Source organism: Lygodium microphyllum, chromosome 5 (genome assembly GCF_053477565.2).
Source record: "Lygodium microphyllum isolate KBCC chromosome 5, Lygodium_microphyllum_v1.1.10, whole genome shotgun sequence".
In the NCBI taxonomy this organism is placed as follows: domain Eukaryota; kingdom Viridiplantae; phylum Streptophyta; class Polypodiopsida; order Schizaeales; family Lygodiaceae; genus Lygodium; species Lygodium microphyllum.
In genome coordinates this window covers 75414275-75440205 of record NC_141139.1, presented here as the reverse complement: position 1 = coordinate 75440205, position 25931 = coordinate 75414275, and the positions used below count along the sequence as shown (strand labels likewise).

Here is a 25931-nt window from a genome sequence, read left to right as displayed (position 1 = left end):
TTGCACAACATTCACAGATATAGTCATTACTCAAAAGCAAAATGGCTATTGTAAGACCAAGGTAGAGAGAGTCTATTTTAGAAGGATCCATGAACTCATTGCTAGTCCCAAGTCTTAGCAGTTTGCATGACTACAATGAGGTTACATAGCTACTAGACTCATGGTTTTCACTTGAGGATCGAGGATACATATTAGATATTAGTGAAGTTTGGTTACATGGTGAGGTGGTCATGTGCGATGAAGCCTATTGCTAGTTCCTTTATTTTCCTCTTAACCTTGATACACACCTTTTGTTGTACTGCATTGAAACTTTGCAATTTTAAATTATCATTTATATTGTTAAACCTCTTGTCTTATACCATATTGGTCTTTTTTAGATGTTGTAATATCCCATTTCACTTCATTCTACACACACACATAGTACGTGCATAGGCATGCATGTACAAAATTATGTTTTCTTAGTTCCTTGAGTTTCAAATGTATCTATTTGTCTTATAAGCCAATTTGGTTGCCTTTAGATATTAATATGACTTTCGAGAAGTATGGCTTCTTGTGTCTCCCAAAGCTATGGGAGATCCATAAATAAAGGGAGCATTAAGCCACCCTTGTTCTTGGGCCCAATAGTAAAATCAAAATTTTGAGACAAGGTAACAAACTCAAGGGTACCAAGACATGGGTTGCAAATGAGCTCGAGGACAAACCAAAAGAGATAGCCAACATGTAAGGAAAGCAAGTAGGTGGTATATTTTGCAGTCAATATTATCATCCAAGAGTTTCAGGTGCCCCTTGAAAAGAGGGCCCCTTTTTCAAGGGTTAATTGGATCGTGTTTGGATATTGGATGATATATGGTGTTGGTTCCATATACCTATGAGGTGTCTTAAAGGATGTTTAAAGCACGTGCGCACGCTTGCGCGCGCGCGCACACCCACACGCACACGCACACGCACACGCACACGCACACGCACACGCACACGCACACGCACACGCACACGCACACGCACACGCACACGCACACACACACACACACACACACACACACACACACACACACACACACACATTATCAAGTCATTGGCATTTTTATACACATTCTTGTAAGACAACCCCATCAAAACCTCGGAAAAAATCTTGAATAGCATGAATGGAAACAATAGGAACATGTTTATAAATCTAGAAGAAAATGTTTTTGGAGCTTGGTCATTCAAACCTCCCCTAGCCTTACTATTATGCCACAAAGATAGATTCTTGGCTAGGAAAGCCCCCTACAAAATTGAGCAGCACTGATTGGATTCCAATGGTCCAATCATGTAATTCCACAAAAGTTCTTAGCTGTATAGCTTACTTAAATCTTTTAAACTAGTGTGGGAGGTAGTAGAATCTTGTGTAAGGAGGCTCATCAAGTTTCCCCTCTCTCATGAAGGATTATCTTGAAAATGAATTTTGGAGGTATGGTACTAGATAAGGCATTGAAGCTCAAAAGTATTGGCCTAATTAGCCATAGAAAAAGCACAAAACTGGATCGAATGCATAGTATTTGGGAAATCAATTTATTCCACCTTGATCAATTTATCAAAGTTAGAATGCTACTATGGATAGTGTAGACTTGCCATCCAAGGTTACATGTAGATTGCGTACAACTTGCTCTCTCTCTCTTCTCACTGGGTACATGTTGCTATTGGTAATTATCTTGGACTACATGAAAGTGTATTTTCTAATTTTGTGTAACTTTGTCACGAATGATTCACAATATTCTCTTGTATATGCAAAGGGTAGGACTAGACAACATTGCGTAGGGTTGAGTTGAAGTGTTTAGCATTAGTGATAGCATGAATCTTCTCTATTCTATCTAGGATTGCATGTAGGTTATTTGCACTGCTCTCTCTCTCTCTCTCTCTCTCTCTCTCTCTCTCTCAAGAGGGCATTTCTATGGAGAACAATCTTGGTCTTTATGTAAGTGCTCTTTGAAAGGATTGTGTAAGAATTCATGTTTTCAAGGCAAATGTGGTGAGTTCTATTGTGTCTCAATTGGTGGGAGAAACTGATGACTTAATGAGCAAGCAAGGCTGGATTGATTTTTGAAGAGCATACAAGAAAGTTTTTTAGAAGAAGATTTGCAAAGTTTTGTAGATTAAGTAACAAGATGCTTTTTAGGGTCTACTAGTGGTTTAAATCAAGGTATAAGAGCACATATCAATTCATTGTATCGGATTGAATGATGTACTCGATTGAATGACTAGTAATCTGAATGAAATGTTGCAAGGGGCATCAAGTTTTCAGGACAATGTATGTTGTGTGTCTAAGTAGGAGAATTTTAGTTTCATAGTGTTAAGTATGTTAATTGTTTTATTGCTAATTTCATGATTAATATTAAGTATTTTGCAAACATTGCTTCCACACACTTGAGGAATCGAGGATCCTCTTTAGTGGAACCGTATTTCCAAATGAGTTTCATTTTCTAAGACAAATCTACTAGCATATTTTTAACTATCAAATCAAGAAGTGACTATGCCTAAAGATGTACCATGATGATGAATTAAACTATTGGGAGCCTTATAGGAATCTATATCTATGACATGATTTTCATGAGCCAAAGACTTAACAATGTAAAATTATATTTCAAATGTGTTATAAGGACTTATGTATAAGTAGTTTAGCATCTTTGAGGGCATGAAGTTGACTCATGAGCCAAAAATTGTTTGATAGTTAGTGATGGAAATATAAGTTTATGAGTTGATATCAAAGGATTCCAAACCACCACTATCATAAATTTTTCAACTCATGTATTATTGTACTTAAGAATACGTAAAATGTTCATGGCACAACTAATCAATGACTTCTCCTAAATCAAATGTCAAATAAATTTTAAAAATCGATGCACCTAGTCAACTACTAGAGTGCTTAGACTCTAAAGGAGTTTGTTATAGATCATGGATAAATTAAGGCATCCAAGACATTTAAGTTTGTATATGAATTTCATGAGTGTAATTGGTTGGTAATTATTGGAAACCATTTACTATATGGGTCAATCGTGAAATGCCATGTTTGCATACTACACGTTGAGGTCCTTATTATAACATGTGATTCATCATCATCAATAAGACATCTTGCAAGTAATCCAAAAAAGCATTATCATTAGTAAGACATCTTCCAAGTAATTCAAAAAAGCAAGTTAAATTTCCATGATACAATAGATGGATTATGCTTATGAAAGAGAGCCATATCATCTTTTAACTATGTTGCTATACAAGCTCCTCTACATTGTAAGCTTCTTTAAAGTGATATTTTAAATGATAACTTCCAAATAACTCAAAAAACCATGAATAATGTCACTAGAGGAAGGAGATGATGCAAACAAATGTTAAAATGCTATATGCATTTCTTTTTGAATGTAGGTTTGGCTTGAGTCCACAATCCATCAAGCACGTTACCTCATCCCAATACGGAACTTCTATATAGCTCTCACTTTGTCTTCTACTAATATTTTCTTAATCAAATGCTAGGAATAATGATTTCTATGAGTATTTGACATTTCCTTTTAATTCAAGAGCCTCAAACACAATAATCCTTGCTCCTTGTTGGAGATAGCATATATAAAATTCTGAAAAGCTTCAACTCTCACGAAGGCCAACCCATAGTTTTGATTGTTTTGGTGTTTCTATGTGTTTTTACCTAAAGGCATCCCATCCCAAAGCAACTAAGGCATCAAACAAAGGGTACATGATAGCTACCCAATGGCCTACCAACACCACAAAGGTGATGGTTATCTTACCAAGGAGGTCTAAGTGGTCACCCCAAAGAGACCAAGGCCTCAGACAAAGGGTGCATGTCAACTATCCAGTGAGATAGGGTGTGGATGATCAAACGAGGTGGTTGGTTCGATTTGGATACGTTCAATTTCTGGAATTGGATGGGCCGAGCATTCAATCGGCCAAGTAACACGCCCAATTCTCACATGTTCGATTCTCAGAATCGGATAGGATGAGGTGGTCCAAGTAGTGATGTGGCAGAGTCTGATTCTAATCGTCCCATTTTCAAAATTGAACAAGGTATTTGGTTTGAGTGTCTAGTACCGCGGAATCGGATACTAGTAAACCCGTTCGATTCCAATGGCCAAAACATACTTTCGACCACGATTTGATCAAAATCTAAAGGTCCAAGCTATGATGGCTGGCAAGACTTTCCAAAAATCAAATGTAGATATAGGGCAGGGACCTGATATACCTGAATCTCATACAAAACTCTGGCATGCACTGATTGATCTGACATAAGCTTGTGGCCTCCAAGCTTTCACACACACACACACATACACAAAGCTAAGATTGCAAATGAGGCTTTCCCTTGCCTCCCGAGATCTTAAACCCTTACTGGGCACACCTTAAGCTTTCCACTTCGATATCTTAACCCTAACCTACTATAAGTTAACAAAAATCAAAAGCAAAGTACTGAAATGAGATGTCCCACTCAACTTATAATCAAAAACAAAAAATACTTGTAACATAGATTAAAAACCCAAAATCTCCTATCTAACTCAAGCTCCAATTCGAAGATAAAACTGCTACTTCGATACTCGATTTGAGACGCGCAAGTGCTCAAGCTTGAATCCGTTGGTCACGACAACGTAACCAAAATGTAATGAGAGCTCACACTTAGTCACCAAGAACGCATGTATCACTTATTCCTTTAAGTGTTTCAAGCGAGTACCTATGACTATCTCTCATCTGACTGACGTACCTTTGATTCTACTAGTGTGTAGTGAGCTTACTTTAATGTCCAAATGAGTTACCTCCTCCCTTAAGTACTCTAATAGCTTCATGATTCGTGATGCAAGCTCAAGCATCCTCAAGCATTTTCCTCCAAGTTCTATTCTCCATAACCACGCGCGAGATGAGAGAAAAAAAGGAAAAAAGAAAAGAGAAGATGATGGAGAGCTTCACCTCCAAGATTCCTCAACCTCACACACTCACTCCCTCCTCCATTCACACTTCGTTCCTCAAACGCTCATAGAAAAGCAAAGAGAAGAGACAAGAAGATGAGTCCACTTTTGCCACACCAAAGAATGAGCTTTTCATTCACCTTTTTTATTTTTATACATAACCCTAAATCCCTTTTGAGCGATCATTCCTTTTTTACATGACCAACCATTATAACAAGGTCCTTTTTTTATTTCGTTCTATGTGCGTTCTATTTGCTTTCTCTCTTATGCCTATCTATCTTTTACAATTTACATATAAGAGGAAGCATGACACTCTTGTACAACAATTTCAGGGATGCCTTACATAAAAAAAAATGCAAATTTACCTTTGATTTGATTTTTGAGTCCATCCCTGCGCTTTTAGCCGTTCTCCATCATTCCTCTTCTGTTGTGTCCAATTTTCTCATGGGCCATCTCTTTTAGATCCCGACTTGTGCTTTTCCACTTTTTTCGCTCTCTTCTTGTGCTGAGGTTAACACTATGCTTTTGTGTTTAAGGAATTGGAACTTTGAAAGATTTTGGCTACTCCAAAAGTAAAATTATATTCGAATTGCTTATTAATTTATTTTTTAAATTTTATTCCAAAAATTTCAAAAAAAAAAAACGTATAAAACGTGAGAAAGCATGTCTACCTTATCGAAAAGGCCTAGTTCGCATTTCATATGTTAAGGGGATATATTGCTCGATGAAAATTTGAGTTAAAATAACAACACAACTTTAATAAATTGTTAAAATTTGGATTTATCATTTGATAAAATAACTATTGTTAAATAGTGAATGTATAATTGATGTGAAATTAAGACTATCAAAATAGTGTTTGTTTACCACTAAGTGATTGCAAATTACACACCTATTCCTTAAAAAAGATAGAGTTGTGAAAAAAACTATGCTATTCATAACTTAGAGTTATTGGCAATCATCCATACTCTCAAGCTGTAGAGACATTATTTGCTTGGCAAGACATACCTTAACAATGGATCACAAAAGTTTCAAATGGATATTTATTAAGCAAGATCTAAACATGAGACAACAAATATGGATTTAAGTCTTGGAGAAGTATGACTTTAAAATAAAATATAAGCATGGCAATAAGAATGTAATTGCAAATGCTTTAAGCCACAAGGTGTTCCTTAATATTCTCATTTTAAGGAAAACCATGAAGAGTAAAATCATTAATTATGATAGTATAAATGCAAAGTATCCCATCTCATTCAAATGGCAAATGGAGATGTCCAAAAGGACCCTATATCAACAACTAAGAAAGGAAATGCAAATAAAAGATCAAGATCCTAAATCACAACTTAAATACTAAGATTTCTTTGTTAAAGATTATGCATTTCTTCTTGTTATGATCCGAAGAAGAAAATGCTCTAAGAGGTGCTCCAACTCCAACTCCAACTCAAGCTCTTTCACGTATGGCAATAATGCTCTTTTTTGAAGGCACTCCAACTCCAAAAGTTATGATACAAAAGATAAGTGTGGTTAAGCAAACTATCCACGCATTATTAAAACTTAACTACACAAACTTGTGGAAGTAAAAATCATGCAAGTCGTCTCCTTGCTCTCATTGTTTGAGGAACGACAGGTCAAGTGTTTTAATCCTGCCATCGGCCGGCTTTGCAGCACCATTACCCTTCAAAGTTCACCCATCAAAACTAGTGTGCATCGGAAGGCATTTCTCACTTCAATGTTCTCTCGAAAGGGCCCGTTTCGTCCAGCCAAAAACATTCTCCGTAGCGTTGCCTAGTCTCTTCCATGAGTGGCGCACTGCCTGCGGACCGTTGAGGTGCTGCTGATGGCTCAGGATTCTCTCCCTCCGATCGCTAGCATAACTCGATCGTCGTGCCAATTCTCACTTATCATGTTATGATGTCAGAACCTGCGATTACTGACGCTTGGTGGTAGTATGTCTACGTCGAACTGCCTATGCTATTCCTTATACCATTAAGCGGATGGCCATAATTCTGGAGAGAGATCAATGCAGCGGATGAGCGTGGCCATGTATATCTGTTCTAGGGAGTTAACCTTTCAAATAAAGATTTCTTGTACCCTTTTATTTCTCCGGACTTACATCAATTATAGGCTACCAACAAGCAAGATTATTGCTCAAGCATTGCCAAATTCTTTCCAGGCTCACCATGTAATAAGGAGATTCAGACATGACATTTTAGATTATAATTATTTACATTTTGTACAGCCATTTAGGCTGATGCAGATGAAGATGCAGGATATTGATTGCATCTTGCATTGATGGCTGTGATCCCCCGTTGCGCGAGTTCCCGTATGTCCTCCCTGCACGATGCATCCATCGATATGCAGCTCAGTTTCTGCAATGCACCTCCCGCTGCCATCTCCTCCACATTCAATTCTGTCATCATCAGAGGTCAAGCATTTCAGAAAAATCAAACCTTTTTAATGAATGAGAGAGAGAGAGTTTGTGTGTGTTTTGGAATGCCATAAATTGATTAACAACATATTTGTCCCCTTCACATGACATGGAGCTTCTTCCCTCTTCAAGATTGGCTTGAGTTTTAGACACCACTTTCGTATGTTCTATGCTTGAAAATTGACTGCATATTTAAGATTTTGAAATATAGTTTTGGAGATTCTCAGATGTCTAAACTGACAATTCTCTAGATCTTGAAATCCAATTTGAAGAGTAAGTGTCTCATAATATGTATGTATAGCATGCATATGATTTAGTGGATGTGTGAATCTCTTGAAGAGGTTAACTTGAGCTAGGTACGACCAACAACAGTCATGCAACAGCACGTACATACCTATAATATGTGTATAAAAGTACCCGTATATTTTCAAACCATTGAGACTGAAATTCAAGCATTAGACCCTACATCAACTCAATTAAAGCCATGGTATTTATGCTCTTCCAAGAGCAAACTAGCGCATATGAGAACCAACAAGGGTCAATGAAACCAACCCTCCTCTAAAAGGGTGGTAAATAACCTAATTAAGCACAGATTACAGCAAACATAAAATTCACATAAACTGAAAATGCAAATGTTACCACTAAAACCTAGATGCTAGACACCCAATTGACCCGGAAACTAGCATCCCTTGTAGTATTATTTCAACTTGTATTGCTAAAGGTTGAAGTACACTAAGATCTAACCTAATCTTCTTCACGATTCAATATATCTTGCTGTCCCATCAACCAGCAAGCCCTCAAACCAATTTGCCCCTGGGTTTGCTGGCCTTCGATTTGCTCCTTGGATGACAAATACTTCCCCAAACATAATGTTGACTAGTTGGCCTCTTCAAATCCACTGAAATCCCCAAATTTTAGCTGCTGAATTTCAAGTACTAGGCCCTAAATTCTAAGCACTCTCCCCAAGTGGCTGTTGGACCTTACTTTCTACTATAAATTAGGGTTGCTGTCATTTTGGGACTGATTTGCAGTAATTTACAGCAGCCCATGTTTTTATACTATGCTCTCATGTCTTGGCATGATGGTTGGTGGATCGAATGACAGTGCTATCTTCAACATTGACAAATTGGATGGCACTAATTACAATTGCTAAAAGACATAGGCATGGCAAGTTTTGGTGCAAAAATTGCAAATTGGGCCATTGAGACATGTAAATCTACAATCGTTTTGTCAGTCTCTAATCAAGCTTTCTATAATGTTGTCTCTCAAGGGCAAACTGCTTGGCAGTTATGGGACAAGATCCGTAACAAGCAAAGGCCTACCTCTTAGATATATTGACTTAAGCAACTCATGGACTTTCGTATGGAGGGAACTTTCATTCTTTTTTCAACCACTTGTTTTTGCAAGGAATTGACTTCAAGGAGAATCTTCCACCATTGTTCTTGCTAGTTACATTGCCTGAATCATAGGCACATTCCATACTGCTGTGTGTGCAAATATGTTGATTGATGGGCTGAAATTGCAAGATATAAAGGGTGCATTATTGAATAAAGAGGTTAACCAAAAAAAAAGTTGATGCTTCCAATAGCTCTCATGCTTTGACAGTTAGATGCAATAACCCTAAGAGTGTTAATGACCACCCTGGGAACGACTCGCAAAAGTCTCATTCTCAATCACGTGGAGAGTCTCCCAATAACTCTTGTGGCTGTAAGTTTGCATTGACTTGTCGTTATTGTGGGAACCAAGGTCATATTCGACCACAATGCCATAAAATGCATGATGATAAGCGCAAGAAAAAGGGAAAGAGCAAAGTGCAAGATATGAATGATAATCATAGCATTGTCCATAAACAATTCAGTATCAAGATTAAAGAGATTAATATTATGCAAACTGACTATGATGATGATTAGATACCGGTAACTTCTGCTCTTGATGTTTTGCTGCTCGCAATTGACTAATACCTCGTCCACCTATGATTCCTATTGGCTAATTGATTCAGGTGCTTCATTTCACGTGACCTCTCATTGAGAGTGGTTCCACTCCTATCGTAGAATGACATGATCTATCAAATTGGATAATGACTTGGCATTGGATATTATTGGTATTGGAGATGGTCCACGCAACATCTTTACCTTGCAAGATGTATACCGTGTTTCGGCTTTGACCAGTAGTGTACTCTCTAGTAGGTAGTTGGATGATACAGGTTACTTTGTATTTGGAACGCTTTATCCCTTACTTGTATTTGGGTCTATCGACCATGTTTTAGCAGTGGCTATAGTACCACATGTATCATTATGGTATCATTGCCTTCTTGGAAACATGTCACTAAAATAAATGAAAATGCTTATCCATTTAAAGTATCTTCTATCCCTTGACTATAAATTTTTTAATTATTGTGATCATTGTCTTTATGGCAGACGGACATGTAATTCACGAAAGTCTAATATTGCGCGCATTGATGAGCCTTTAGCTCTCGTTTATTCTTGTGTTTGTGAACCTATGCCCTACAAGTCATCAGGTGGCGCGAAGTATTTCATTACTTTCATTGATGATTATTCACATAAGCTGTAGACATACCCCATAAAGTATAAATCAAAAGTATTGGTTACGTTTCCGCATCGGCTTGCTTTTGTTGAGAACCACTCTAGCTATAGGTTGAGATGCCTACAATATGACAATGGATGAGAGTATGTATCTAAAGCCTTTGAGTAATTTTGTGATATGAGAGGTATTAAACGTCAGTTGACCACCCCGTACACCCCACCTCATGATGATATGGCTAAGCGTATAAACATGACAATTCAAGAGAGGGTCTGTAGTAAGCTTAGCACTACTGCCGTACATTAATCAATCCCCATGTACTACTCTTGACTCTCAATTTGCAAAGGAGATATAGCCTAAAAAACCTTGATCATATGCTCATTTGCATATCTTTGGTTGTAAGCCTTCTCCCATGCTTCCAAGGGCAAGCGTAATAAGCTAGATTCCAAGTTTGTGAAATGCATCTTACTTGATTATGGGAATGTAGAAGAGATAGGCTATCGCCTATGAGAAGAAAATGCATAAGTAGCTTGAGCATGTCGTTTAGGTACATAGGGGGATATTTCAAGAGAAGTCTCCTATTACTATACAACTAGCTAGACAACCTGCAGCAGTTGATGCTCCAGTGGCCCATGACAATGATGTTAGACAAGATGTACAAGCCCCATAGTCTCTTTTGAGACGGTGTACAAAAAATAGATGTCAACCTGATCGGTTCCCACCCTTCATGGATTATGTTATGGTGACATGCTAGTGAGACTCTTACCTATGATGAGGCCATACGCAAAGGTGACAGTCACTCTTGGGAGAGAGCCATGCAATCAAAGTATAACTCATTGCAAAAAAATCATACATGGAATTTGGTTTCTTTACCTAGTGGAAAGCAACGTGCTTTACCATGCAAGTGGGTGTACAAGTTGAAGAGTATCCTTGGATACCCTAACCCAGCGTACCAAGATAGATTGGTTGCTAAGGATTTTAAGCAAGCGTATGGTGTTCCTATAGTCAAGGTGACTACCTTAAGCTTAGTATTAGCTTTGGTCACGCAACTAGATCCGAATCTCTATCAGATGGATGTCAAGACGGCTTTTTTACTTGGGGACTTGCATGATGAGATTTATACGTAACAACCTAAGGGCTTTGAGAGAAAAGGTAAGAAATACTTAGTATGCAAGTTGAGAAAGAGCCTCTATGGCCTTAAGTAAGCACTTAGAAAATGGTACCACAAGTTCAAAGCTTTTATACATTCACATGGATATACTCGCAATAATATGGATTTGTGTTTATACACGACGAAGACCTATGATGACAACCTTATGATTTTGATACTCTATGCGGATAATATATTGATAATTGGGAGTGCTCATGCCTTCAAAAGTCAGCTCAAGAAGAGCCTTGAGATGAAAGACATGAAATAGGCCTCACATATTTTCTTGGGATGCATATCATGCACAATCACTCTAAGGGGCTCTCTTGCTTGTCAGAAAGAAGTACATCCAAAAGATTTTTGAGTGGTTTCATATGCAAGATATTAAGTCTATTGACTATCCTTTATCCTCTCATGTCAAGGTTAGTCATGCCGATTGTCCACGGTCTGATGAGCAAAAGGTTGAGATGGCCAAGATCCCTTATGCATCTTAAGTGGAAAATTTAATGTATGCCATGATATTGAGAGGATGGGTGACATGATAACGAAAACACCTCGCTCAAGAGAGGATGTTGCAAATGCAAGCTCGGTATTTGTGGATGTATATATATGTGTAACAACATCCCAAAGGTGCAAGGTGAGTGGATAAGTATTAACTATAGGAAGGTCAAGATAAGGATACCACCTAAGATGGCTACTTGTATGAGTGAAAGGATAAAAGATTATCTATAAAAGAAACCTTGTATTGTAGTATTGTGTGAAGAGGTGTGGAATATCAATTATCATTGTTGAGTGTGCAATCTCTTTTGCAACCATGCCTTTGTTAGTCTATTTTAATGCTCCTTAATTATCTATGTACTTATTAATGTATGCCCTTTTATCGGATTCAGCCTTGGTACATTTTAGCTATTCTTTCCTTAAAAATATTGGACACTCATTATTACTGATTGTCCATGATTTCGAAGACGATGAAATTTTATGGAATACCATTATTCAAGATTATTGTTGGTTTACTTATGAGGCTATTTGAAACTGTTGTGAAGATTTCCATTGAAGGATGTAAGAGGAGCCTTGCATCACAAAATATAGAAGTGGAGTCTTCAACAAGTACGTATTGCCAACATTGCCATGAAGGAAGTTGCCAATAGATGTCAAAGATTTTGGATAATTTTGCCTCTTCATTTGTTATTTTTGAAAATGAAAGAATGTTTAAGTAACAAAAGGGTTGTTGTTTGTGGGACATTAGTGTCCAATTAACCCTTGCTGTTGAGCAAAGAGCATGTGAAGGGGCACATGCATGTTGTCATTGGAATAACAAGTGAAGTTGGGCTAGTTATAACCCAAGTTGGAGCATGTCGCTTGAGGCATGTCTCTCGTGTATGTTCAAGGATGAGCATATGAAGTGGAAGCAAGGAAAGTTTTCCCACAATTGGCAACTTGGAGGATTCTTAAGGAGAGAAGCTTGTGAAGAGCACCCTTGAAAGAGTATGTGCGTGCTGAAAGAGCATGTATGTTTGGAGCTCCTATATGCAAGCTTGTGAAGGTCAGAAGGTCATGATAGTATTCAAGGGACTGTGGTGCAAAGAAGCATAGTGCATGTGTGCACCAGTGTACAATGGAATGGGTGATGTGATGTGGTGAAGTGCATAGATAGATTATGGAGTGCAAGGGTATGGGGTAAAGTGCAAAGGTGTATACCCAAGGTTGTGCACAACGAAGACTTTACTAGACTAAGTGTAGGATGGCATACTAGTACACATGTGCACTAGTGTATATATGCACTATGATATGTGGGGATATGCAAAGTGCACAAGTGCACATATATGCTATGATGTGTGAGGATATGCAAGGTGGATGGGTACATATGCACAATACACTATGGTATTGGGGGATGTGTGTACTAGAAGTGCACTAAAATTCTAGGTGAATTGTGCACAAAGGTGTACACACCATTGTTTCAACATGGACGGCGAAGGAACTTTTGGAAGCAGTTTAATAAGACCTTTCCATGAGGACGGCATGATCCCCATTTCCCACACCTGCTAAAACAAAGCTGTCAATGGTTTTGCGAGCTGGGTGGCAAAAAACTCAAAGAACTCATTGGTGAGACCATCCCAGCCAGGACTTTTATCCTTGGGCAAGTGTAACAGAACAGATTGGTGGATTGGTCACCGAGGGTGGGAATAGGTAGACGAAGCGGGCAGAAACGCGTAGTCACAGTCTATAGACTATCGGGCGGGAGTAGCGGCCGGCCAAAGGCAAGTGGGTGCCACACGGCATTCCCTATCTCGTTTCAGACAGGGGAGGTTCCATCGATTAGCAACACGTCCCATGATGGCCTCGTGCTGGGGACGGCGATTCCGTGTGCTGGGGGGACCGTTCTGGCCGTTTCCTGTTTCTATGGTTTTGCCATGCATTCCCATATGCAGTCCTTGATCCACCATAGCATGAAAAATAGTAGCACTACCAAAGTATCCTGGATGCCCCATACTTGCATGCATGCCTTGTTGTGAAAAAGCACCCATCCACATAGGAAGGAATTTCAAGGCAGATATTTCCTCAATGCATTCCACGTGCAAATAGCTAAATTTAAGTCTTTAATACACTTCTTACATTGTACAAGACATTATTATGCCCTTTTCAAGTATTGACAGAAACTTCATCTCTCTTTTGCAATCATATTGAATAGCCTGTTGCCTATATAACCAAGGGCAATGGGAAAATAATTTCTTGATTAGTGAAAATTATGAGAATGGCCTCATGACAAATAAGCTTGAAAACAATCATGCATGTTTCAAAAGGTCCAAAACCTAGCATTCTCAAAGAACACATTTTGAGATGGTAATCATGCATGTTTCAGAAGGTCCAAAACCTAGCATTCTCGAAGAACACATTTTGAGCTGCCATCATCTCCAGGTTGCTGCCGCTGCCGCTGCCGCTGCCATCATCATCATCATCATCCTCATCGTCATCCTCACCATTGTCATCCTCACCATCATCACTCCAATCATCTTCACCATCACGTCTTCACATGTCATCTCTGTTCATCCAGAAGCTTGAGAAGCTTCTATTGAAGCTTTTCTAGACCAAGTTCACCCGCAGCTCCGGGGGTTTTTAGACCGTGTCTTGCAAGGCATGTTTCCTATGCAGGGAAGGAGATCTCGAGTAGTAGTAACTTTGAAACTCGTAAGGGAGCCAAGGGAGAGTTCAATAAGTCGAAATTTACTTCGTCAATGGCTCCTAAGCAAAAGTCGAGAGAGGACCGCATGTGGGAGCTTTCACCCAAAGTAGGAGAGTGGACAACGCCCCGATATTGAATGCCCAGGTTCTAAAAAATATCCCCGCATGGAAAGAATGCTTAAAGCATGTTTTAATTCACATACACTTGAGCTAGTGCAGGTTCTTACTCATACTTAACAGGTTTTAACCATGAAAGCCGAAGCGAAAGCTTCAGCGAGAAGGTTCAAGCTTGTGAAGGTCAAAAGGTCATTATAGTATTCAAGGGATTGTGGTGCAAAGAAGCATGTACACCGAAGCTAGTGCAAGTTCTTACTGATACTCAACAGATTTTAACCATGAAAGCCAAAGCGAAAGCTTCAATAAGAAGGTTCAAAAGTCCGAGAACATTTGGTTTTTGAAAGAAGTCAACAAGGCATGGATTCTGCCTGATTAAGCAAGAGAACAGATTAAATGGTTGCAAGAAACATTGATGCAAGAAAAAGACGATAACTGCTATTGGGGAATCATCCCTAGCAAGGAATAACATGTTAGCAAGAAAAAGATAGTTGTAGTAGCTCGTGAGGAACATATAAATAAGATGCACTATAGAAGTTCAGGTAGCTCTACTCAAAAGTGGCGAGTAGTATCATGAACAACACCCCGTGTGAGAAAGAGACCGAGATACATGACAAGAAGGTGAGCAACCAAATCCGCATGCGATGGCCCTATGGCCTTCTGAGGAAGATAATGATGACTCAAGTTCAGCTACGACACAATGATTAGTTTACTAGGTGAAGAGCCCAAATCTCCAAAGGACTGGAAAAGGCTTTATAAGGGCACACATCTAGAGCAACTCTTCGACCTCCTTAGATTCACAAGCATCGACATTGGTACAAATAATGGCATGTAGCAATGTGAGCCCCAAGGATGTCGAGTCATATATCCACACCATGGCTAAAAAAGGAGAAGCAAAAAAACACCAAGGTTTACCTTGGGATTTCAAGGAGAACTTGCAAAAGAGGAGTATCACATGTCCAAAAGTCAAGACTAGGAGCATAACAAAAGTGAACCAAAGCACAAATATAGTTATGACTCATGACTAAGTAAAAGAAGTTAGTACCAATAGCAACTAAGGCAGAATCATCCTAGCGTAGTCTACTCGAAGGCTTGAAATATGAGATAGAACCTTTCCAACACTCCAATAATGCACACCAAGAGTCCAAAGAAGTAAGCTAGGAAAAAGATAAGAATGAGAAAAAAAAGAAGGATAAGAAAATAAAGATGCTAATGACATGTGGCCCTCAACTCCAATAACTTTTCCTTAAACCTTAAACTAATTTTGCTTGTAAAACCTTTTTCACATGCACAAGGTGATAGGATATATGTTTGCATATAATTTTTTAAATAACCTTAACTTGTGTATTAGGGGTAGATATACATGAGTGCATGTGCTCAAGTTGAGACTTTTTAAATCATCCATCACATGAGGTTTCTCCTACCCAAGCCGTGTAGAGCTCAAAAGAGATTGTTTATATGCATGTGCATCTTGATAGAGTGTATTCGAGATGAGGTTACAGAAGAATTGTCTTGTGTGGGGTTATCTACCCGAGGCTAGAGCCTCAAAAGGACTTTGTATATGCATGTTATGTGAGAATGTGCACATGTTAGATGCACAAGTAGATTACCATGCCTTTCTCGAATACTATGGTACTTCAAAAAGGATGGGGTGGGTTGGCATGAGTAAATGATCCTCAAACAAGCATTGTACATGCATAGTAACATGCATATGGTGGACTAGATATGTCTAGTCATGTGTAGCACTCCAATATAGCATTGAGAGGGAGTGTTGAGAGGTAGCAATTGCAGTTATGCAATGCTACACTGGATGGGTGACAAGGTAACGCAAATACCTTGCTTAAGAAGCGGTCGTGAGAATGTAACTTTGGTATCTATGGCTATATGTGTATATGTTTGACAACACTCCAAAGATACAAGGTGAGTAGATAAGTATTAACTACGGGAAAGTCAAGATAAGGATGCCACCTAAGATAGCCACTTGTATGAGTGAAAAGGCAAAAGGCTATCTATCAAAGAATCCTTGTATTGTAGCATTATGTGAAAAGGTGTGGAATATCAATTATCATTATTGAGTGTGCAATCTGTTTTGCAACCATGTCTTTATTAGTCTATTTTAATCCATAATGCACACCATGATTGACCCTACATTGGGATTGTCAAGATATGATAGCTTATTGGCCGTCCTTTACCTTCTCACATTAAGGTTAGTTAGGCCATTTGTCTGTAGTTTGATAAGCATAAGGCCAAGATGACTAAGCTTCCTTATGCATCTACAATGGGCAATTTGATATATGTCATGATAGCCACTGGTCTCTTAACATAGCATTTGCGTACGAGTTGTGGGACACTATATAGCTACACTTGGCAAGTGGCATTGGGATGCCATGAAGGATATCATGAGATACTTTAAGGGCACTATAGATATGTGCATATGTTGTGGTGGCCAAGATACAGGAGTCATGGGGTACATCGACTCTGATTATGCAAGGCACGCAAATAGTAAAAAGTCTACCTCTGGCTATGTCTTCACCTTTACTGGAGGTATTGTTTCTTGGATTTCCAGGTACAAACATACACGGCCCTATCTGCTACTACAAAGGCAAAGTATAATGTAGCCATTGAGACTTCTAAGGGGGCTCTCTAGTTAGACCGTCTACTAGCAAACTTTGGTATTACTAATGCGGTCCCTACATTGCATTTGGATTCTATGAGTGCCACTTAATTGGCCAAAAATCCGGTCTTCCATACGAAGAAAAAGCACATTGAGGTCCATACCTCTTTATCAAAGACAACATTTAGGGCAAGTCCATTGAGCTAGTCAAGATGTCAAGTGACCAAAATCCTGTAGATCTATTCACTAAAAGTCTCTTAGTAGAGCTCTTTGCCTTCCTTAGAAAGATTATAGACGTTTGATGAGATGTCATCTTTTCTCATCCAATTATACTTTATGTACATTTCTACTTTGTCACTTTTTTCATGTTCTCTCTGCACTAGAGAAACATTTGCATTGAAGTGGAAGGTTGTTGGGGATAAAGGCATCTATACCTATGCCGTGTTGTAGATGCACGAGTACAAAATCTACACAACTTAAAAAGAGAAAAAAACATGCTTTGGCATTCAACAAATCCCATAAAGATGCCGAATCTGAAATCACACCATCACGAGGATCCATGGTAAGTCAATGTATAGGCATAGTAACAAAATCCCTAAGGTCATAGGTAACAAGCAAACACTTGATCCTACACGACCATAGAGGATAGCTTGATCCATCTAGCTTCTCGAATACTGGTAGAGAGGGTAGCACAAGCACTTGCTCAAGAGATGTCATCCATGTCAATAGATGGCACTGAAAGCCTCAAAATAATATAGAGAGAAAGAGTGATAGGATTGTGGCTTGTCTGAACGATCCCAAAACACACAAACCCCTAAAGCATATACCTTGGCCATAGATGTTGCCACTAGGATGAAAAGCAACCAATAAGAGGTGTGCTTGGAGTAATCAAAGTCGATTGAGCTACAATACAAAAGAAGATTGTCAACAACATAGTAAACGAGGATTATCTGACATTATAGAAAAGACCTCTTATGCATTTCTTGAAAACTGTTGGGTATTTTACTCACGCCTTACTTACGCCTACGCTCATATGGGAGTGTCGGTGATCAGTAGGACACTGGGGCACTTTTTACTCTCGGTAGGAGAGGTTTTTTCCCCCAGACTTATGGTCTTATTATCGTATGTACTTATGTGCTTATGTTACACACATTTAGGCACTTAGTGTGTGTCGGGTGTGAACACCCCCCTACAACTCTAAGGTTTAAGGGTTGTACTTTGTACTTTCAGATTACACTCATTCAGTCTATTCTTTTGGGTGTCGTGCTTCAACTCTGTCTCTCTCACTCTCACACTGTCTACTGAATCTGGCTGTATCTCGATCCTCTGCTCTCACATTTGGTATCAGAGCACAGCTCTGAACTCAGCTTCTGCCTGCAGAGTGCAAGTCTGCAGTCTGCAGCACACCCCAGTCCTGCTCCAGCGTCAGATGTCACGTCAGCACAGGTACAGCCTGTCGTCAATCCTGCCAGCAGAGTACAGCTCGTCGTCAGTCAGCAGTCAGGCGCTGTTCCTCAGCGCTGCCTCAGCACAGTACAACAGTTGCCCGTCAGCAATCTTCACGTCAGCAGCACGTCCACGTCCTGTCCCCGGAGTCAACGCCTGCTCGCGAGTAGCACCACCAGTCCACCAGGGCCCGTTTCCTGCAAACGAAGTTTCCTCTGCGCTCGTGACCACGAACTGCCCTCCGACCCGCGTCAGAGTCGCTGCCCGCCTACACGCGTCAGATTCGCGACCTGCCCTGTCCACGCGCAGCCCGCCAGCCCATCGCGACTGGTCAGCCTGTCAGACGACCTGCTCCCGCCTGCCCGCCTGTCTACGTCACGTCAGCAGCTCGCGACGTGCTTCACGCCCAGGTAAAATTTTCAAAATTATTATTATTTTAGCCCAGAATAAAATTCTGGAAGCGGCGGTTCACACGCGGTTGGCACAGATCTACTGGAAAAATAAATTTTATGCAAATTTCTGGACTAAATGGTCAAAAATTTTGGGGCTTTTGTATATTTAGAGGACAGATGCATTTAAACTGCTGATACAGTCACAGAACGACTGTTTTTGACAGAGATTTTGGCAAAAATTTTGGGGATTTATTCATAACAGTGTTGCATTGCACTGTTTGCACCTTGGGAAGCGTGCAGTAAAGGACAGTTTTCTGACAGAGTACGCCCTTGCACATCAATTGCAGAAACGTATTTGCTGCAATTTCTGGAAATTTGCAGATTTCCAGTTCGAACTGCTTTGACATTGCTCATTTTGTCTTTGGAAATTTGTCATCATGGCAAATCAGGGAGGTGATGTTTTTACGTATGTATCCAAAGAGGACAGACTGGACGGAAACAACTATTCCCTTTGGTCATTTATGATGAAAAATGTATTAGTGGCCAAGAATTTATGGGATTATGTCAGTGGAGAGGAAACTCGGCTGGGAGTTGTAGCTCCCGCTACTCCTCCTCCCCATGGCGCACGTGGACAACGGGGACCTCAGCCCGCTCCACCTCAGCCACTTCCTCCAAGAACTGCACCTCAAAAAGGTTGGGATACCCATGATGCACAGGCCTTGTCACTGATTGCTTTGGCAGTTCAGCGGTCCATCATACCTCATATCCGTTCGACATCTTCTTCACGAGATGCATGGTTGACTTTGGAGCATATGTTTGCAGGAAAAAATGAGACACGAATCTCTTTCTTGAAGAAAGAGTTGGAAACTCTGAAGATGCATGAAGGTGATTCTATGCAGGATCACTTAAACAAGATTCAGGACTTGAGGGAGCAGCTCATGAATGTAGATGAGTATCTTTCGGATGCACAATTGATATCCACCACCTTGAATTCCCTACCTCCTTCGTACTTGTCTTTTCATACTGCATTGAACCTCACAATGAGGATTGCTGAGCACCCACTCACTTTTATTCAGCTGGTTAGCTTGCTTCTAGAGGAGCAGCAAACACGGAAAAATAGTGGTGTGGATGCTATAGTCTCTGAGCAGGCTTTTGTGGCATGACAGAAAGGCAAGAACAGCAAGGTGAAAAATGCTCCACAGAGTTCTGGCACTTCCAGCACATCGCAGAATCAGTCACAAGGGGGGACGCAAGCAAAGAAAGGAAAATGTCATTATTGTAAGAAGCCCGGCCACTATATCACTGAGTGCAGAAAGCGCATTGCCAAAGAGAAGAAGAAGGAGTCAGGAATGTCTGTTTCTACTACTCCTTCCACTGCTAGTGAGTCTACGTCCTTTGTTGTGGACAGGGACTATTGTTTTTACACTTGCAGTTATGACATCTCTTGGGCCGATAGAGCACTTAGCTCTACAGAGGATGCTGACACTTGGTTCTTTGACAGTGGTGCTTCTAGACATATCACATCTTGCAGAGATTTGTTTGCTTTAATTAGTGCACCTCCCGTTGGGAAATCGGTACAGTGTACCAATAATGCATCATACCCTGTTCGTGGTATTGGGGAGATTCAGCTCACAGCCATTGATGGCTCTATTCTCCGCCTACAGGACGCTTTGTTTGTGCCTGGAATAAAGAAGAATTTGCTTTCTATTTCTTCTTTGGCACGTTGTGGTATGCAGGTCACTTTTGATGATGACCATTGCATGGTTCGAGAAAAAGAATGCATGACATTGGTCTTGACAGGATCTTTGTGTCATGGTTTATATGAGTTGGATGCTCTTTCAGTAGATCAGTCAGCATACTTGACATCCACTCTTACTCCTGCTATGATATAGGCGGAGTTATGGCATGCTCGTTTAGGGCATGTAAACTTTGGCAACTTGATGCTTTTACAGCGTACTCAGATGCTGGATGGCTTACCTCTCTTGGAGAGACCTCCTGAGCACTTATGCGAGGGATGCATTTTGGGGAAAATGCATCGTTTCTCATTTCCTCGTGATGTTGCTTTCAGGGCAACAACCAGATTGGAGTTGGTGCATTCAGATGTTTGTGGGCCTATGCAGACCATGTCATTGGGTGGTTGTTATTATTTTGTGACATTCATTGATGACTTCACATGTTTTTGCTGGGTCTATTGTTTGAAAAAGAAGTTAGAAGTGTATGATGCATTTTTGTCTTTCAGTGCACTTGTTGAAAACCAATCTGGATGCCACATTAAGACTCTCCGTTCGGACCGAGGGGGGGAATACATGTCCTCTATGCTGAATTCTTTTTTGCAGCAGAAGGGCATAGTACATCAGTATAGTACAGCTTATACTCCACAGCAGAATGGGGTAGCAGAGAGGAAAAATCGGTCACTCATGGAGATGGCCAGATGTATGCTGAAGGCAAAGAGCTTGCCTCATAGTTTTTGGATGGAAGCAGTCATGTGTGCTTGCCATATTTTGAACAGATGCCCTACCAAAGCCTTGAAGACCATCACACCATTTGAGGCTTGGAACAGCCGTAAACCTTCTGTTGGTCACTTTCGTACCTTTGGGTGTCTTGCCTATGCCCATATTCCACAGGTACTTAGAAGAAAATTGGACAACAAGGCTGTTAAGTGCATTTTTATGGGATATAGCAATGAGAGCAAAGGCTACAGACTCTATGATCCCGTTACTAAGAAGGTTTTTGTCAGCAGGGATGTTGTTTTTGATGAAAAATCAGAATTATCCTTGGCTGGTTTGAACACATATCAGGCTGCCCGTGATGTTTTTGAAGGGCTGCTGCCCATTACTTTTGGTGATTCAGCTGGAGGTTCACAAAATGAACCTAATGTTCAGCCAGCTGCTCCTATGGAAAGTGCAGAAATTCAGCCATTGGCTGATCGGAATACTCAGCATAATGCTGAAACAGAAATTCAGCAAGAGCTTGCACACAGCCAGGATGCTAGACAGCTACCTAGATGGTATTTGCAGACTATGCAAGATAGTCCTTTGGATGCACCCATGGCTGGTCGTACTAGAAGGCAAACTCGTTTGCATGATTCAGCACATACTATGGAGTTTATTATGGCAGCAAGTACTTTTGATAATGAAGAGCCTGAATGTTATGAGGATGCACAACACAGTGTGCATTGGAAGGCAGCCATGCAAGCTGAATTAGATTCTATTACTAAGAATCACACTTGGGATTTGGTGTCCTTCCCATTTGGGAAGAAAGCCATTGGAACAAAATGGGTCTACAAATTGAAAAGAAAAGCAGATGGATCCATAGATAAATACAAGGCACGGCTGGTAGCTAAAGGCTACGCACAGAAAAAGGGCATTGATTATGAGGAGACATTTGCTCCTACTTCCCGTATGACGACCATCAAGTCTATGATTGCTTTGGCTGCACATTATGGTTGGATAGTTCATCAGCTAGATATCAAGACTGCATTTTTGCATGGGGAACTTCAAGAGGAAGTTTATGTACAGCAGCCCATTGGTTTTGCAATTGAAGGCTTAGAACATTTGGTATGCAAGCTAAAAAAGGCACTATATGGTTTACAACAAGCTCCTAGAGCTTGGTATGAAAAGATAGATGCTTTCTTGCTTGGTCAGGGGTTTCTAAACAGTTCATCTGAGTCTACCCTTTACGTATGTAAAGAAGGGGGATCTATGCTGATTTTATGTCTTTATGTTGATGACCTTTTGCTCACTGGAACACATGCTGATCAGATTTCAGCATTCAAACAAAATTTGCAGCAAACTTTTGACATGTCTGACTTGGGAGTTTTGCTTTACTACTTGGGCATCCAGTTCATACATACTGCTCGAGGTATTGGGTTATCACAGTCAAGGTATATTGGGCAGCTTCTTGAGAAGTTTGGCTTACAGGATTGCAAGCCAGTTTGTACTCCCATGGAACCTGGACTGAAACTGTCATTACATGATGACAGTGATTTGTTTGATATACATACATATGCTCCTGCAGTTGGATGCCTTATCTATCTATGCAATACTAGGCCGGACATACAGTTTGCAGTTTCAGCCTTGAGCAGGTATATGCATCAGCCACGTATGTCACATTGGCAAGCTGTCAAGCATGTTTTCCGCTACTTGCAGGGTACTCGTTCTCTTGGGTTACTTTATGCCAAGGGGGGACCACTGCATTTACATGCTTACAGTGATTCTGATTGGGCTGGTGATTATGATACACGTCACTCTACTAGTGGCAATTGTTTCTTTCTTGGCACTTCTTGCATTTCTTGGCTTAGCAAGAAACAATCCACTGTTGCCACATCGTCATGTGAAGCTGAATACAAGGCAGCTTTCACCACCACAGTTGAATGCGTATGGCTTAGACGCTTGCTAGCTGATTTGGATGTATCTGTTACTGAGCCTACTCCTTTGTTCATTGACAGTCAGAGTGCCATTGCAGTGGCACGGAACCCCGTGTTTCATGCTCGCACGAAACACATTGAGATTCACTATCACTTTGTCAGAGAGAGGCTACATGCAGGTGATATCAGCCTTGTCTATTGTCCTACCACCAGTAATGTGGCAAACATCTTCACCAAAGCTCTTCCTCGTGACAAATTTGAAGCATTTCGCGATGCTTTAAATTTGATATCCTTTGGTGGCGGATGATCCTTGTACTCTTGATCACTCTTCACTCCAAGGGGGTTTGTTGGGTATTTTACTCACGCCTTACTTACGCCTACGCTCATATGGGAGTGTCGGTGATCAATAGGACACTGGGGCACTTTTTACTCTCGGTAGGAGAGGTTTTTTCCCCCAGACTTATGGTCTTATTATCGTATGTACTTATGTGCTTATGTTACACACATTTAGGCACTTAGTGTGTGTCGGGTGTGAACACCCCCCTACAATCCTAAGGTTTAAGGGTTGTACTTTGTACTTTCAGATTACACTCATTCAGTCTATTCTTTTGGGTGTCGTGCTTCAACTCTGTCTCTCTCACTCTCACACTGTCTACTGAATCTGGCTGTATCTCGATCCTTTGCTCTCACAAAAACTAGATGAATGTTGTGGAAATTGTGGTAGGTTTTGTAGTTAATGATGTGTCCACAAATAAGGCAGCACGAACCATTTTTAAAGGATGCATATCTCACATCCTTATTTCTTTTTTCATGGCTCATTGTTTAAACAACTTCTTGAAAGATAATGACTAGTTGGCATAGATAGAGCCCATCATTAACAAGGCAAATCACATGGTATCATTTGTGCTGAACCATCAATTCTCACATCATGAATTCAACAGGAAATCAAAGAAGATACTTATGAAGTATTCAAATGTTTGATTTCCTTATGTTGGATCAATTGAGCATATACAGTGGTGCTTTAAGGCATCCAACGTAAGCATGAAGCATTTAACCCCCGAAAACTTTACATTCAATCATGTGTGTTTTATATGATTATCTAGTGCCTATGAGCCTCAAATTGAGTCAGACGAGGACATTAGGAGCACAATCTGGTATGCATGATTTCTAATGAAGCACGTTGTCATGGAGATGTGAAATTTGAATGCTTCTACTTTGCATAATGTGCAAATGTGAGATGCACATGTGATATGCAACAAGTTATTTCACCGTGGCAGACCAAGAATCCCAATAAGCCAATGCTAAAGGCAAAAGTTATACCAAGTTATATTTGTTGGATTCTTCGTGGTTTCTTATATTAGATATTTGCCTCGAACACTTTAACTAGCTATAAGTATCCACAATGACGTTAGAGACTGAGCATGAAGTAACTTATTGATTCAAGTCTAAGGCTAACAAGTGCTCCAAGATACTTGGGAAAGAAAGTACCCTAGCCAATCTAATTGTTGACTTGTTAAATTGTTTTTCTAGGCACAAAAATAATGACTAAATTCTTATATTATTGTGAAAATTAATTTATTGGGTCAAATAATGCTGAAAATTCAATTTAGAAACCTACCACTCGACAAAACTTGCCCATACAAGTTTGGTAAAGTTGAATTGGAGCTGAACAAAGAAGAAAATTTCGTTTTTGTGTTTTCGAGCTATCGGAGGAGTTGGACTGATCCTGCATGCTTTTCGGATTGTTTCCCAACCATTGGACACCATTTTGGTAAAGATGACTGCGCATTCTTGACAAGGAAAAGCTCGGAATTGCGGCTGATGCACTTTCCCCTAAACATTACAATCTCTGATGCTCCATTTGCTATTGGTGAATCCATTTAGGCATGGAAAATTGGATCACTAGCTCAAGTTCATCAAATTCTCATGACATATCTCTAAATTCCCTCTCTCTACACTCACACTGTTTTGCAAGCCATTTCCTTACTTTACTCCAATTTTAATAGCAATCCAACCATTGGAGGTGTAGATTTTGTTGAATCTGTGTTGTAAACCCTAATTTATAACAAAATTTAGGGTTTGACAACTACCTCATGAAGCATGCCCAATTATAAAAATTTTATACTTGAATTTTCAAAGCTGAAATCAATGTATTTCAAGAGAATTCAAGAGACCAACCAGTTGGAATTGAATTTGGGGCTAATTTATTTGGCAAGCAACACGAGTGAAGGCCAATCCCCTAGCAAATCAAGGGTCAAATTGATTTGAAGGATTCCTGGTCATTTAAGTCAGTAACACCCTTGGATTAGTGGAGGAGCTTGACGAATCTCAATTGTACTCCATGCATTTGCAATATAAGTCAAAGAAATAGCGCAAGGGATGCTAAGTTTTAGGACCAATCGGGTGTCAAATATCAAATATTAAGTGGTAAAGTGTGTATTTCAAAAATTCATAACAACATGAAACGGTCCCTATTTTAGCCCTATCCTGTTTCCATACCAACCCATGTACTCCCATGTTATCAAACTAAAACGCCTTTTAACAATATAAACCAATCATCCTTCTTAGATAGGGTGGTGAAACCTGATCAAGCACTTAATTACAGCAATTAATAATTGAGTATAAACCAAAATACACACATTACCTTAACAGTCTTGGATAATAGATACCATATTGGCCCCAAAACTAACGCCCCTTTCGATATCTCTTTAACTTCAATTGCCAATGGATCAATTACGATCCGAGATTCTAATATCTTCTTGGCTAAACCAA

General features: G+C 39.9%; 1 protein-coding gene across 2 annotated transcripts in view; it reads right to left on the bottom strand.

Moving 5' to 3' along the window:
- Positions 1 to 6181: 6181 nt before the first annotated feature.
- Positions 6182 to 25931, bottom strand: part of LOC148036001 (kinesin-like protein KIN-UB) — a 166177-nt gene continuing 146427 nt past the window's right edge. The window contains exons 18-19 of one of the 2 annotated variants that reach the window (XM_087678004.1): positions 7206 to 7341; positions 6182 to 6982 (exon numbers count right to left, since the gene is read on the bottom strand). In XM_087678004.1, the coding sequence (XP_087534130.1) occupies positions 6949 to 6982; positions 7206 to 7341 (170 nt within the window). In that variant the 3' untranslated portion in view covers positions 6182 to 6948. Of the gene's footprint in view, positions 7342 to 25931 lie in introns of both variants that reach the window. The other variant, XM_087678005.1, reaches the window with a different exon arrangement.